The sequence below is a fragment of the Cnephaeus nilssonii genome (assembly GCF_951640355.1).
Source record: "Cnephaeus nilssonii genome assembly, chromosome: 1".
In the NCBI taxonomy this organism is placed as follows: Eukaryota; Metazoa; Chordata; class Mammalia; order Chiroptera; family Vespertilionidae; genus Cnephaeus; species Cnephaeus nilssonii.
This window is the reverse complement of record NC_137072.1, coordinates 61,492,178-61,507,049: the sequence shown is the minus strand read 5'-3', so window position 1 is coordinate 61,507,049 and position 14,872 is coordinate 61,492,178. Positions and strand designations below refer to the sequence as shown.

At 44.4% G+C, this 14,872-nt stretch overlaps 1 protein-coding gene across 4 annotated transcripts in view; it reads left to right on the top strand.

Moving 5' to 3' along the window:
- The window catches only part of AFF1 (ALF transcription elongation factor 1), a 196,489-nt gene extending 182,171 nt beyond the window's left edge, over positions 1 to 14,318 (top strand). For all 4 annotated transcript variants that reach the window (XM_079774786.1, XM_079774788.1, XM_079774785.1 and 1 more), the window contains 8 exons: positions 116 to 359; positions 980 to 1,071; positions 1,284 to 1,341; positions 3,904 to 4,052; positions 4,628 to 4,699; positions 5,117 to 5,254; positions 7,780 to 7,982; positions 9,179 to 14,318. In XM_079774786.1, the coding sequence (XP_079630912.1) occupies positions 116 to 359; positions 980 to 1,071; positions 1,284 to 1,341; positions 3,904 to 4,052; positions 4,628 to 4,699; positions 5,117 to 5,254; positions 7,780 to 7,982; positions 9,179 to 9,300 (1,078 nt within the window). In that variant the 3' untranslated portion in view covers positions 9,301 to 14,318. The remainder of the gene's footprint in view (positions 1 to 115; positions 360 to 979; positions 1,072 to 1,283; positions 1,342 to 3,903; positions 4,053 to 4,627; positions 4,700 to 5,116; positions 5,255 to 7,779; positions 7,983 to 9,178) is intronic.
- The last annotated feature ends 554 nt before the right edge of the window (positions 14,319 to 14,872 follow it).

The window sequence follows — 14,872 nt, the reverse complement described above, 5'->3', positions numbered from 1 at the left end:
ACGCTTTGAGATATCCTAGTCTTTGGTCAGCAGCCTTGTGTCCTTTTAACTAAACAACTAAGTTACACGGTCCATGTTCGGCCTTAACTCTGTGTTGTGTGCTGTTTCTCTGCAGAACACCCAGGCCCTCTGAGCCCTCGAAGAAGGAAATGCTTCCCCCCGCAGTTGTGTCATCCTCGTCCTCATCCTCCCAGAAGCCAGCCAAGCCCGCACAAAAGAGGCCGCGGCGGGAAGCACAGCCCTGTGGCCAGGACCCTCCCAGAAGTGCCAGTGGTCCCAAGGGCAGCCATAAGGACTCCCCCGTCCCCAAGCGCAGGAGAGCCGAGGGGCAGGGCTCCGGAAGCTCCACGGAACACAAGGTACGTGGGGGAGCCGCGTTCTGTACATGGCTCTGGTTAAGTCCCCTCATTGGGTAAGTGCCTAACGATGGTACTCCAGAGCTATCACCACTTTTAATGAGGCTGTAATGGGTTTGTGTTTAAAGTTCTACTCTTTAGAGGGAGAGTAAAAGTATATGAACATTTAGGTGTCAGTTTATTCTTAAAGTGATTCAGAAGTGAAATACCCGAATAGATGTTTTGTGTTAATTTTCTGTCAGGTGTTTCGTAGTAAGAAATGGTTACCCTGGTTTGAATATTTGATCTCAGGTACTTTCATTTATTGTAATGGGGGAAAATTATCCACTTGCCTCAAGTACAAGTTCCTCTTTCTGTTAACCTGGGTGTATGTGGTGTGTATGCGTATTGACTAAAAGAAAATGTTACATTTGGCTTTTATCTGTTCTCATGGACAGTTTTGTCCTATATCATTTTGAGTCCCAATACAGTCAAAACGTTAATGTAGCTGGGAAAGTGCCAAACTAAATTTTGCAGTGTTGGACTTCTTTTTGGGGGAACTATTTTGGGCTAATTAAGGGATGGTATGTTTAGGTCAGTGATCCTGAATGTTAGAGTGTGATCTGTAAAATGATTTTTTAAAGGGATCTTCTGGCGATACTGCAAATCCTTTTCCAGTGCCTTCTTTGCCAAATGGTAACTCGAAACCAGGGAAGCCTCCCGTGAAGCTGGACAAGTAAGATTCCAGATGCTCGCTTCTTATCCTTTATGTGCCCGCTTCTCCTCCCCGTCCCTCCTCACTTCCTTTCCTCTTCTTGGCTCCTCCCTCTTCTTTGCCCTCCTTCTCCTCCCATCCTTTTTCACCATCTCAGTCTCCTTCAGTCATCTTGCTCCAGCCTAGTAATTTTAGGTTCATATGACCTACCCTGATCTTTCCTTCTCTTTCAGACAAGCAGATCTCCACATGAAGGAGGCAAAAAAGTTGAAGCAAAAAGCGGAGTTAATGGTCAGTCTTGGTTCTTTATCCATTTGGTAGAATGTCTTCTGATGGAATATTTGTGATCTCATTCTACTGTATTCCATATCACTGAATATAGCAGGGGGTGGGAGAGGGGTGCTGACATTGGCCAAAACAGAAGCAGGATCAGCAGGATCTTAGTGAGGGATAAGGGATTCTTAGTGAAGTTATTTTCTTTGACTCCATTAATTGATCATGGGCAAAGGCACAAAGTACCTAGTCACAAGTCCTATGTCTAAATGAATGGTAGTGTTGTATTTAATACCCGAATGCTTCCTTGTCCCACTCAGTCAATTCTTTGGATATGAAAAATGAGTCCAATTATTGGAAGTCGATCTATTTGTGTTCGCCCTGAGATATTCTGAAAGGTGAGGCAGCCTATTTGCATTCCAAAATGATCTTAAAGTCATTCCAAAATGACTGACCTGAGGGACCAGTAGACCAGTGCCAGTAGATGGAGTTTTAAGGTGAAGGCAGTGACTGCACTTCGGTAAACATGCTTTAAAAAGTGAGCTCTGCCTGTGGCTGTGGGACTTTCTGGAAGGTGAGGTTTTGTTTTTAATCACATACACAATTAAATATGCTTTTGCATCTCTGCTGCAGTCTAATTAAGTAGTATGTGCCCTTTGTCATATTTACACGGAATGTATTCCCCAAGCCTAAGCCCGACACGTACCATATGTTGCACTTCGTACCACCGGAGCAGAGCATGGGTTGCCTTTATTCTCCTACATGCAAATCTAACCGCACACCCTGGAGGCCCACAGGGAACTGAATCAGGTCCGACCAGGGTGGCCATCAAGGCTGTGGCCTGGTGCTCGCAACCCTGGTCTGTGGACTGGCCTCTGGTCTCAGACAGGTTGGGAGGGCTGGGCTGGTCCCGTTTGTTGGGACAAAGGTTGGCGTCCTTACCGTGCGGGGTGCTACAAGGGGGTCAAAGACAAGCCCCTGTGGCCCTGTCTCTAAGGTGACCCTGTGTGGGACGGCCTGAGTTTGAGTCAGAGGACCAGGGCTGGGCCAAGCAGGGGTGTCTTTTCCATCTTCTTCCTTTCAGCATGCCAAGGTTGTTTCTAGGACTGTATGAATCTTTTGAGTTTTGAAAAGGAGTAACTAGTCAGTACTTTGTCAGTTACCTAAAACTTGTCTGGACATTGGGCATTTTAAGCACTAGATTTCCTCATTATTCAAACCAGGAAGTATTCTCTAGGGAACTTTGATTTTGTTTTGCGTTTAGTCTGTACATACACACATCTTCTCCCACAGAAGTTGGCCATACATTCCAGTGTACCCAGAACAGTCCTGATCTATGCCTGTTGAATCCCATTGTAATAGTAATGTCTCATTTTAGTCTCAAAATAGGCCAGTTTGGACAAAAAGCTGAATGCACAGCCTTTTTGTAATATTCTCCTTTAATTGCACAGTGTCTCAAAGATGTCCATTTCTCATTCCAAATAGTCAAGTGCACAACTGAATATAAAGGAGTGCATTTCACTTCTACATTATACTCATTGCTGATAAAGATATTGGAACTCTACCACTTTAACACTGTATCAGGACGCATACAGTTTATCACAGGTGTAATAGATGTGCATCATTAGCCTTACAAAATTATCAGCCCCAAATACCATCTTTATTTACTGATGTCACTATCTTTTTATACGCCACTTGCATCTTTACTGCTTTCATTCTTTCTTTTGGAACATTATCAAATTGAAAGCATTAGCAAAAACTGTAAACTTGCAAATGTGTTAATCAGTTGCTTGTATGACATCGTCCATATGCCGTGTGTTGAGAGAGGTGTGCTCATCACGGACTTAGTTGATTTGTCTGTGTTGCACTTAGTGAGAAGTGTTGTGACAATCACCAATATCTAATTTCGTTTATATTCCCTTTAAGAGACTCTTGGATCAACAATAAAGATTTTTTAGATACAAAAGTAAAGTCAGTTTTGTCCAATTTAAAAATGAGTGAGAGAGGGAGACTGGGGTTTTATCCCTGTTGGCCCAGAGGATAGCCTCATGCACTTAGCCCCGACTTGCAAAGGAGCGTCAGCCACCTGTTGGGCTCTAAGATACATGAAACGATTATTGTTTGACATCACATCTAAGATGCTCCTAAAACATAACGTTTTCTACTTACTGTAAGGTAAAACTTCAACACATACAAAGAAATTGTGTCTGCATTATCCTAGATGTGTAGAGAAATTTCTTTCTCAGAAAAATTATGTAATGAGTAATTAGGGACACTATTAATAACAAAGGGACTATGGATTCATTGCCTTAGTTTGAATATGTGCTTTAAGGTTGTGAGAGCATCATCCTAACACAAAATTGTTTTCTTTTTCCTACTGAATTTTTGTTTTCCTACTAAAAGAACATTTTTAGTAGGTCAGAGCCGACAGGCTTTTAGTCCTGTTGAGCTGGTTTCCTCTCACACTTCTCTGTAGCCATAACTAGACTCTGACAGTGGAGGGATATTACAGTGAAGAATGTGGGTGAGAAACTAAATAAAAGGCTGTCTTTGGCCTAACAGTGACCTGTTCTTCCACAGACGGACAAGGTTGGGAAGGCTTTTAAGTACTTGGAAGCCGTCTTGTCCTTCATTGAGTGTGGGATTGCCATGGAGTCTGAAAGCCCAGTGTCCAAGTCGGCGTCCAAGTCGGCTTTCTCGGTGTACTCTGAAACCGAAGACCTCATTAAGTAAGTGCCCAGTCATGTTGCCATCCTCTTAAGTACTTCTCTTTCCTCACCTTTATTGCCATAATCCACTTGAACCTTAGTATAAAGACAGCTTAATAAAGGGGCGCCTTAAAAAAGTTACTGATCCGAGAACGTTTTTCTTGTTCTGAACTAAAATTATAGTCTAGATGAATGCTAGAACCGGATCCAGCTCCATCATTTGCCAAGTGCACTGTGAAATGCCAAACCTTTCAGGGAGAGGTTGGTTTTTCTAGTTTGGCTTTCTTATCAGACGCCCTCTCGTCTCAGTTTAAGCTCCCGTCTTTATTATCTGCATTTCAATAAGGGACTCAGTCAGGACACACGTCTACTTGGAGTCAAACAGGTGGACAGCCGGAGAAGAGACGTGTCCTCACCTAGTTTTCTCAGTGGCCTAAATTGTTGTTCTAAAGCCTCATTTTTTCTGCATTGCTCTCAGCTTGACGGCTTCAGGAAAAATCAATATAAAACCGAGACAGACATAATGAGATGTCTTTGTGTCAGGGATTTTCCAATTGCTTTTGTTTAACCTGATCTATTTTTATACTTCCCTATAGATTCATCATGTCATTAAAATCCTTCTCAGAACCCACAGCACCAACACAAGAGAAAATATTTGCTGTTTTATGGTGAGTACTTTTTCTGTGTTTACATAGTATCACACTTGCTTTTGTATTTTTTGGTGTGTTTTTTTTTTTTTTTTTTTTTTGCTTTTGTATCTTTTGTTGGTACAAAAAAAGATTTTGAAATTTTTGCTTAGCATGAAAATTACAGTGAAAGGAGATCAATAAAATACTAAGGTCAAGGGGTTAACCCCACTGATAAGTTTTATGAAATGGTACCTACTGCCATTTTACTAATAACTCAGTAATGCTTTGATCTGGTGGCTCAAATGATACCCTTGTATATTTGTGTGTTTCTGATGACTGAGGAGTGCAGTAAGGTTTTTACGATACCCTCCCTCATGTAGAGGAAGCCCAGTGTCTTCGTTAGGCTGTAAAGGGTTCGATGGCTGCTTTCTGACACCCACCTGTTTATGTTCACAGCATGCGTTGTCAGTCCATTTTGAACATGGCGATGTTTCGTTGTAAAAAGGAGAGAGCAATAAAGTATTCTCGTGCTCTTAATGATCACTTCCAGAGTCCTCCCAAAGTTACCCAGGCACCTTCTCCATGCATTGCAAGGTAATGATACGTCTAACTTAGAGTTATCGGTATTGCGTCATTATGTGCCTCTTGCTTTTGCAACCATTTGTGTGCACATCTGACTTTGCCTTTTCGAACGTTGTGTACATCTCTATGCTGGTTTTCTCCTTAACTAGATCATTTGCTTATTTCTACTTTTTGAGGAATATTTTAAATCAAGATATTTGCTGATCGGGTAACATAAAAAGATAATTGTAGAAACTATAGGGTCAAAATGTCAAAACTGGGAGGATCTTTAGGCATGGCTAACACCACAAAACTGGGGGGATCTTTAGGCATGCCTAACACCACAAAACTGGGGGGATCTTTAGGCATGCCTAACACCACAAAACTGGGGGGATCTTTAGGCATGGCTAACACCACAAAACTGGGGGGATATTTAGGCATGGCTAACACCACAAAACTGGGGGGATATTTAGGCATGGCTAACACCACAAAACTGGGGGGATCTTTAGGCATGGCTAACACCACAAAACTGGGGGGATATTTAGGCATGGCTAACACCACAAAACTGGGGGGATCTTTAGGCATGCCTAACACCACAAAACTGGGGGGATCTTTAGGCATGCCTAACACCACAACACAACTAGAGGCAAAGCCAGGAGAACCAGCCAAGGTCCCTTGTCCCTCTGGACATGTCACCTTGGAATTTCCGTGAACAAGAACTTTCCAGAAATATATGCCCTCAACCTTTTCCAGGACCCGTAGCAGTGATATTAAGGACGAACATGATTGTCTCTAGTTAAAATTTCCCCCCACTTTTTGAACTGAAGCTGTTCATCTGTGCCATAAGATACTGGAAACCAATCCTTGTGCAACTGAAGATAGCATTTTCTTCCCTATAGCACTTGCCTAGTACAGGCAGTCCTCGGGTTACGTCGGACTTGACTTACGTCATTTCATGGTTATGTCACCATCTCCCATTAACAGTATTTATAAAAAAAAAAAAAGTTCCCTCATTTCAATGTATGTACATATGTGCTTTATGTTTTTTATTATGTATTTGCCACAAGTAAAGGCCCGGAATTGTTATCTTTCTTTTAAATATTTTTTACTGTTACACTTCATTACTGCTGTGTATGTGCTCCATGTGAGTGACATAGGTACTTATGGAGGTGGGTTCTGACTTACGGCCAAAATTGCGTTATGTCACGCCGTAGGAACGGATCTCCCACGTAACCCGAGGACTGCCTGTATTTTTAATTTGGTTATACTCCTTGAAGTTTCCCAGTTCTGATAGGCTTTGCTATTTTAACTGTCACCTAGAAGACTGTCCCATTTCCCGCACATTCAAAGGAAGAGATTCCCATGTGGCCTCTCTAAAAAAAGTCCTGATTGAGAAGTAACTTCCTGCCTCTGAGATTTTCATGACTCCCTCCTCTGAGGTGGTATTCTAAGCTCATACATGGCCAGTCTCATTATTTGAGGTAACTCTTTTCCCATTTGTCCAGCCAAGGAGCACCTTCTTTGTACCAAACCTTGCTTTAGGTACAGGGGACACAGCAGTAAACAGAAGAGATGAGACTCACTGCCCTCATGGTGCTTCCACTCCCGTCCTATGAATGTCCATTCAGCGGGTGCACTTAGGGCTCAAGCAGCTCAGGGGGCAGGTGGGGCACAGCATGAGGTTACTGCTGCTGATATCTTCCCAGTTTACATCTGTGAGAAGTGACTTCACTTGTGTTTCTCATTGACCCACTCAAAGCACTTGTTAACTTGCATGTGCAGGTATATAGTCAAGAGGGGAGAGTAGAGAGAAGATCATGAATCCCCTGGTACATGATACTCCCTGGTCTCCTCGTAGGCTGTACTACAGTCATTCATTGATTCAGCAGACATTTCTCAAGGGCCTGCTCTTAGCACCTACTCTGCTAAGTGCTACAAATGCAAAGATTAGTAAGAAATGGTCCCTGCCTTCAAGGTGCCTGTGACTCAGGAAAAGGAATAAACAGAAAAGTGTGGAATGTGAGAAATGCAATAGATAAGTTAATAAATAAATGCAAAGAATCACGTTCAGTGGCAGACAGCAAGCCGTGGTGTACCCCCGGTCTGGAAGAGCACCAGGTGAAGAGCAGGTGCTCCGTTCATGGTCACTGAGCCCATGAAAGAGAATGTGTGAGGGGTAAAGACCAGGTTCAGGGGCAGCGGTGTCTTCCCAGGAGAAGTGGGGTGGGGTGGGGTGGGGAGGAAAGGACTCAGGCCTAGGGAAGAGCCGCTGTGAACGGCATGGGGAAGCAGGTTCAGAATACAGACCTGCCCACCTCTTTCTGCGTCTGGTGAGGACACCTGGCCTCCATCCGTTTGGTGGGTCCCATCTCACTGTTTTATAAATTCCCAAACTCCCACTAAAGGTAAAGGATGTCTCTTTGACCTTAAAGAAATGACTGTCCTTTTGGCTGGGACACACTGACACTTTGTGACTTGGCCTACAGTTCCAGTGGCAGGAAATCTGTAACTTGCGGGTTTAGTGATTAACCAGTTCTCTCCGATCTTCCACCTTCCAGAAGCACAGGCGCACCATCCCCTCTCTCTCCAATGCCTTCTGCCAGCTCCGTGGGCTCCCAGGCGAGTGCTGGCAGTGTGGGGGGCAGCGGGATCCCTGCCAGCATCCAAAACATGACATCTTCCTACATCACCATTACTTCCCACATCTTTGCCGCCGTTGACCTGTGGGAACAGGCCGAGGTCCTTACAAGGAAGAATAAAGGTAAGCGGCTCTGTGGTGGTAATTACTGGGGCATGATGGGAATCGTGTTGTTTATAGGTTGGGTTCATTTTTTTGGTACCTGTTCACTCTTCTCACATTCTCTCCATTCCACCTCATAGCCTAGACCCAGTTCTTTTCTGAGCCCCAAAGCATGGGGCTGAATTTCTGTCGCTAGGTCGTAGCAAAATTGAATTGGAAGTGGCGTCAGCACCTTGCCCTTCAGCAGTCCTGGCGCCGTGATCTCAGCCTGGATGAAATGGGAGCACAAGGGCCAGGGAAGTGGAGAAGGAAGGGCGTGGCTGTCCCTGGGCACAGCCAGTGTGAGGTGCGAGGGAGCACAGCCTAGGTACCGAGTTTAACGTTTGTCTTCAGTGTGTGACGAGAGATGGTTGGCGACAGCACAGGCAATGTGGCATAAGTAAGCTTCTTGAAACTTGTGTGAGACGAAGGCCTTGGGGAAACCCGCGGTGTAGGAGACGGTGGGGCACGCTGTAGAGGAACTGTGCGTGCCAGCGCCAGGGTCTACTCTGACGCTTAGATGGAAATGCCAGGTCCGTGCCATTCCATAGTTTTTCCTGGCTGTGGCCACTTAATTCCCTCACAGCCTCTTAGAACTTAATTTCTTAGCAAACTAAAGATGCTTTTTATTGTATTTTATTTTTAAATATATTTTATTAGTTTTTTTTACAGAGAGGAAGGGAGAGGGATAGAGAGTTAGAAACATTGATGAGAGAGAACCATCGATCAGCTATCTCCTGCACACTCCCTACTGGGTATGTGCCCGCAAGCAAGGTACACGCCCTTGACCAGAATTGAACCTGGGACCCTTGAGTCCGCAGGCCAACGCTCTATCCACTGAGCCAAACCGGTTAGGGCTAAAGATGCTTTTTAAACATGTTGGTGTTTTTCTTTCATGCATCTATTGATCCAAAATATTAATCGGGTGTTCTCCAGTGCTGGGCATTGTGGATTCAACCCTAAAACAGAACCCAGTGCCTACCCTTCTAGGCTAGTGGAGCAATGTGGAGAATGAGCGGCCATTACATTCGATTGTGATGTTTTACTGTGATAGATGAAGTACATGCTATTTTGGGGATCGTTTCTGGAACCAACCCAAACAATTGACTTTTTGATGCCGTCTTTATTTTCGTGCATGCAAGTGTGTTTACTTGGTTGTGGTTTTGTTTCGTTTGCAGAGTTTTTTGCTCAGCTCAGCACAAGCGTGTGCACCTTGGCCCTCAACAGCAGTTTGGCGGATCTGGTGCACTACACGAGACAGGGTTTTCAGTGGCTGAAACAAGGAAGCAGAGCACCCTAACGGAGGCCCAGGTTGATTTGATGCCTTGGGAACTATTTTGCACATTGGAAGCCTCAAAAACAGTCCAGACATTTGTCTCATCAGGACAACCAAACTTGAGAAGAGAAGCGCCTGAGAAGGCCAGGTCATTTGTCCGCTTAAACTCTCAAGAATTGTGTGGTCATTGGTTGGGCACGATGGTTATGCAGAAGTAGAGGTGAGGAGGCTGGCTTCAGAGATGATCTTCGCCTTTCCTAACTGAAGGACAGAGTGCAATGTAGCCCAGAAGGGGCATATGAGTGGTCTAGAAACATTTCCGTATTTTTTTAACCAGCAGGATGCGAGTTGCAAATGAAACGAGGAGAAGCAATTTCAACTCTGAACGCAAATTCACGTCATCTCAGCAGCCACACTAGTCCATTCCCAGAAGGAAATATTTTTAACAGTGAATTTTGGTGTAGGGTTTTGTGGATGATTTTTCTTTTCAGTTTTTTGGGGAAATACTTGTTTTGTAAATTCTGTCATCTATAAAACCTAAATTGTGAAGGACTTGCTGTACCCCACTTTCTGCCAGTGCACAGTTGCTTTGATAATACCAAGTATTGTCATAATCTAAAGAATTGGAGGCCCCCCTACCCCCCGCCCCATTTGTCTGAAGTACTGCAGGCTCACCCAGCTCTGATGCCTTCGTGACCGAGTTGGTGTTGACCGATGGGAGCCGTGGGAGGAGCAGGAGCTACAGCACACGGCAGCAGGCGGGACGGCTGTCGTTCCCACCCCTGCTTCAGCATCAGGCAGGCAGCTGCGACCATGTTTGGAATTTTCTGCCCTGGGAAAGGGGGTACCGACATTTCCACAGGACCAGTTGGCTGAAGGGCTTTTTAATTTGTATTTAAGTAGAGCTGGAATTTGAGGTGCTGGTCTGTGGTCTACAGTCATGTGGTAACTCATGCTGTCTAACCAACTCAGTTTTGTCAGTGAACAAAGACAAATGAAATCTACTTAAAGAGGCTATATTTTTCTGCTGCGAATTATTTTATATTTATAGCAAAACTAGACTTTCAGAGCCCTTAATTGTCCAGGGGAAATTTACTCCCTGAAAGGATGTGGAGATTGGGGGGGGGGGGGGGGGTTAATTAGACTTAAGAAAAGCGTCCCAGGCCTTCACTCAGTGTTCTTGTCAGCTCGATTGGACAGGCTGAGGAGGAACCGTGCCTCCCCACAAGTTGCTATTGCCGTCTCCCGGACTTCGCACCGGTGCATTTGAGTGACCTATAATGAGAGAACACATCCGAGCTCCCACTTACCCATAAGCACAGATTTTCTTTATTGTAGACACTTGGAAGGCTATTATTGGAAGCATTATTTTGAGTGCAGTGTTTTTAAAAGCCCATTCTTGTTATCCCTTTTAGAGGTGGAATTTACACACATTAAAGTCGAGGAGTGCTTTTTCTACAATTGGCTTTTCTCCCATCCTGCCCCTCTACATGTTGTTTCCTACCAAGCATGTTTGACGTTTTCCTATTTATTTATTAGTGAAGAAGGGTGTGGATACCACCTTTATTTATACTGAAGAGGAAGGTCCGCATGATGTCTGTAGGAACTTGCTTGGTAATCTGGCAAATGCATGAAGGGGTGTGTCGACGATGGGAGATGCCTGACTTGCTGTGTGAAGCGTGTGACTGTTCCTTACTGTCTACCCAGCCCGTGCTTTTGTCATCACTAACCTGCTGGGGCAGAGGTCTCCTGCCTCGGGTTTGGGTTAAAGCCCGAGGGTTAACAGCAGTAGTAATGTCTGAGCATGGGAACTTCATGTGTGGTCTTGATGTTCTAAAGTAAAGCCTTGGCCCTTTTTAAATGGCTCGCTTAAAAAGCACCCTGTTGTTAAGTGAACAGTAATTGCCTGGTAGGTTGTATGCTGTGACATTGTGTGTCCTTCTCTTATATGTGGGAGACAGGTCCCAGAATCAGGCGTAAGCCATTATTTAGCATCGTCTTTTCTCCCCGTGGCCAGTCCTGCCCCTTCCCTGCACCACTCCCCGGCCCTTTGGAAGGACGTGTTCTCGGGGCAGGTTCTGGTCAGTGCAGACTGCAGGGTAAGTGTGTCTGTCAGCAAGCCACCAGCTCCCTTGACTGGGGAGTTTCCCACGTGATCTGTCAGCCCGTGCTGCAAGGTGGTTGCTGTGTCATAGCCTTATTCTTTGTGGGGGGTTTTCCCCTGACCTTGGTTTTCAAATTTTATCTGTCCCTTGAAAAACAATGATTTTGAAGAGATCAGTTTGTACTGTTTAGATCAGCGGTCGCCATCCGGTGGTCCGCGGACCTCCACGAGGTCCGAGAGGATGGCGCCCGCTGGTTTAGATCATGGACGGAGTAGGCAAAGGTGGCGGCTTGGTGAACCCTTCATGCGCCTCAGTTCCGTTGGCTGTGACAGATGTACGGGAAGGCAGGAGGCTTTGTGAAACATTTGCACTTTTTGCTACATGCTTACATTCCAAAAGGCAAAGTTTGTACTGCGGTAGATAGTTGAAAGGACTGGGTCTAAAATGAAGCCTTTGCATCTGTGAAGTTCTTAAAACAGTAATAGTGCGCACTTCCCAGCGAGGCAAACGGAACGTCCTGAGCGAAGGTTGAGTGAAGTCTTGCCTCTGGCACTACAGCTTCCTGTCTTCATTAGGAAGCGGAAGAACTTGCACTTGTAAAAACGATGACTGTTTCTGCCCTGTCTGGAGAGGATGACTGACCTTGAGGCTTCAGCCAGACTGAGGGTCCTGCTAATCAGTGGGAAACCCTTCACTGAACTCCGCCAGGTGGCCCTGGGTTCAGGATGTGAAAGTGTGGGCACCATGCCCACCGTGGTGAAGAGCCGGGGGTCCAGCAGGCATAGTACCAGGACTGGAACTGCAGCGGGAGGAGGACTTATCTGATCATCTGATTGAATCACAATTGAATGAGAAAGAAAGCATCTGATTTCTTTGAACAAAAGAACCTTTATTTTATAGATGTTTTCACCAAAACGTTTAGCTATTTCCCTTAGACAAATTGGATCACACTTACCTCCCTTGTTCTATATCCTTTAATTCCAGATCTCAGGATATTTAAAAGCTAAAAACCACCCCCTTCTGACAGAGAACTTGCCTTAATCGGTACCTTAAATATTAATGTTAGTAAGATCAGGAGCTTACTATTTTATTATGATTCTTGCTCAATAATTTTTAGCTATAAAAAAACCTCTTAGCTCTGATAGATAAAAGGAGATGTGTGTGTGTGTGTGTGTGTGTGTGTGTGTGTGTGTGTGTGTGTATGTACATACGTACATACACACAATAAGAAGCTGGTTGAATTGGGTATATTTATTGTGCCTTTTGTTGACCACACCTGATTTTGGAATGATGCTGTGTTTGGTTTCCATGGCTTTCGAGATGCTACGTGGGTCTTGGCTCTTCCGCTCCATGAAGTCTGAGGTGTATTGGTTCATCTTAAGGCAAATGAAGCAAATTAGGCTTGATTCCCTGCCACCCACCGCAGAGCCTACCTTTTTCTTAAGGATTTATTTTCCCAGACACTACACAAAATCTTTAAAAACTTTGCCCCTTCATCCATTACGCTCTTTACCACTGATTAGCAGTATTTTAGTCTTGCAAGAATATTAGGGCTTCTTTGAGAAACACAGACGTCGAGACTTGCTCCTGGGAAGTGAGTCGCGCACTGTGGCTGTGGGGCGGGTCGGTTATGGTGGTGCTTGCTCCCCTCCCGTCTCCGGTGGGTTGCCTCTCTTGTTTTTTGGTCCTATCTAGAATTTACGGATGTAAGGTTTTTCCTGTGCCTTTTTTTTTTTACTCTGTCATTTGTTTGTGGGAGGTGGCGTGGCAGGATAGTATGGTAGGGATTTTCCTCCAAACATTGCGAGTGGTATTCCTCCCGTATAAATCTCAAATGTGCAATCTAGTTGTGTTGGTTTCTCAGTGACAGAATGAATTGTGACCACTGGCCATGTTCTTTAGTTTTCACTGATGATGAGTTGACAAGCACCACTTACCACCTTTCTTAAGGTGGCTGTACATTTCCTGTTGTCCTGGAGAAACATCACCCGAGACTCTGTTCCACTGTGCGCCAGGTGCCGGCAGGTACTGCGATGGGCAGAGAAGTGCCTATGTTTCTGTACCCAAGAGGGCAGGAAGGAGACACAGCTCTCTGTGGGCCTAGGGGGGACTCTGTGGGCCTGGAGGGACAAGGGAGAAAGACCACCTGACAGCGAGGCTGGCCATGCCGCAGTCAGGCCGGGAGTGGCTGACCTAGGGAGATATTTGCTTTGCTTAAATGTAGCTGTTTAAGCGATGCTTAACACGGGCAGTATTAACTTCGCCTTTTGTTCAGGCCGTCAACATGTATTGTTAACATTACTGCACATCCCCCTCAGATAACAAGTATACACTGTTCATGTTGGTGTGTGTATGTGTGTGTGTTTATATGCGTGTGTCCCAAATCTTGTTTTAATTTTTTTTTTTCCTGAATGTGATTACGTTTTGGATGATACCTGTGCAGGGTTGCCTTTTTTTATTTATTACCATTATATATTATATTATATTATATTTTTTGCTTTCTTATAACTTTAGAGTAAAGTCAAATCTTGGTATTATTAAAATTGTTTTAAAAATAAATAAATTGTCCAGTTGATAAATGAAGGTCACTGGCCTATCTCTAAAATAATATGTGTGTTTTTCTTTAATTATTGTGGAATAATGTGCCAGCTATGTAGTCCACTCAGTGATTTGTATGTAGGATGGGGAAGCAGCGATGCTCTCAATGGGAAGATGTGCAACCACAGATAAAGGGGACTCCGTGTATTTTATCTCCTTCAGCAATGAAACTGCAACCTGGGGCTTTTGTGAATAAAATTTAGCTGCCTTGTATAGTCCTTTGAAAGAGACATGTGATCTGTGCGGATTCAAGTTTGCTTTCTTTTTTTAGAAGAAAAATTTGCAAAAGATCTTTCCAAAGAGAATGTGCCACAGATCTTTTGTTTGTTCTCTGTAATGAGGATTAATTGCTGTTTAAAAAAAAAGTGTAATTGATTTGTTCACCTTCAAATTCTTTCCTTTTCACAAGAGGATCGAGCTGTAAAAAAACAAAAATTAATAAAAATTTAGAGAAATCATTGTTGAATCATGCTTCCATTTTGTTAGCCAAGGATAGTCTCACATGAAATAATGTACCCTCATTCGCAATATGTGTTTATTGTTAAAATGGGAAAAGTGCGGGCATAGGGTGGCTCATCCTTCTGTTCAGTTTATTTTCAAGATCTTAATCACACATAAATTAGCCGGATATCACAAGTGTGGCTTTTTATCCTAACATCTACTGTCAGGTACACCTAGGGACCAGGTTTGCTTGTTTTCCATTTGTCTGCTGGTAGACCGATTTGTAGAATGCTGGTATTGAGAAGAATCTAAAGGCCTGGCCGGCATGGTTCAGTGGTTGAGTGTCGACATATGAACCAGGAGGTCACGGTTCAATTACCAGCCAGGGCACATGCCCGGGTTGCAGGCTCAATCTCCAGTTGGGGGCATGCAGGAGGCAGCCAATCCATGAT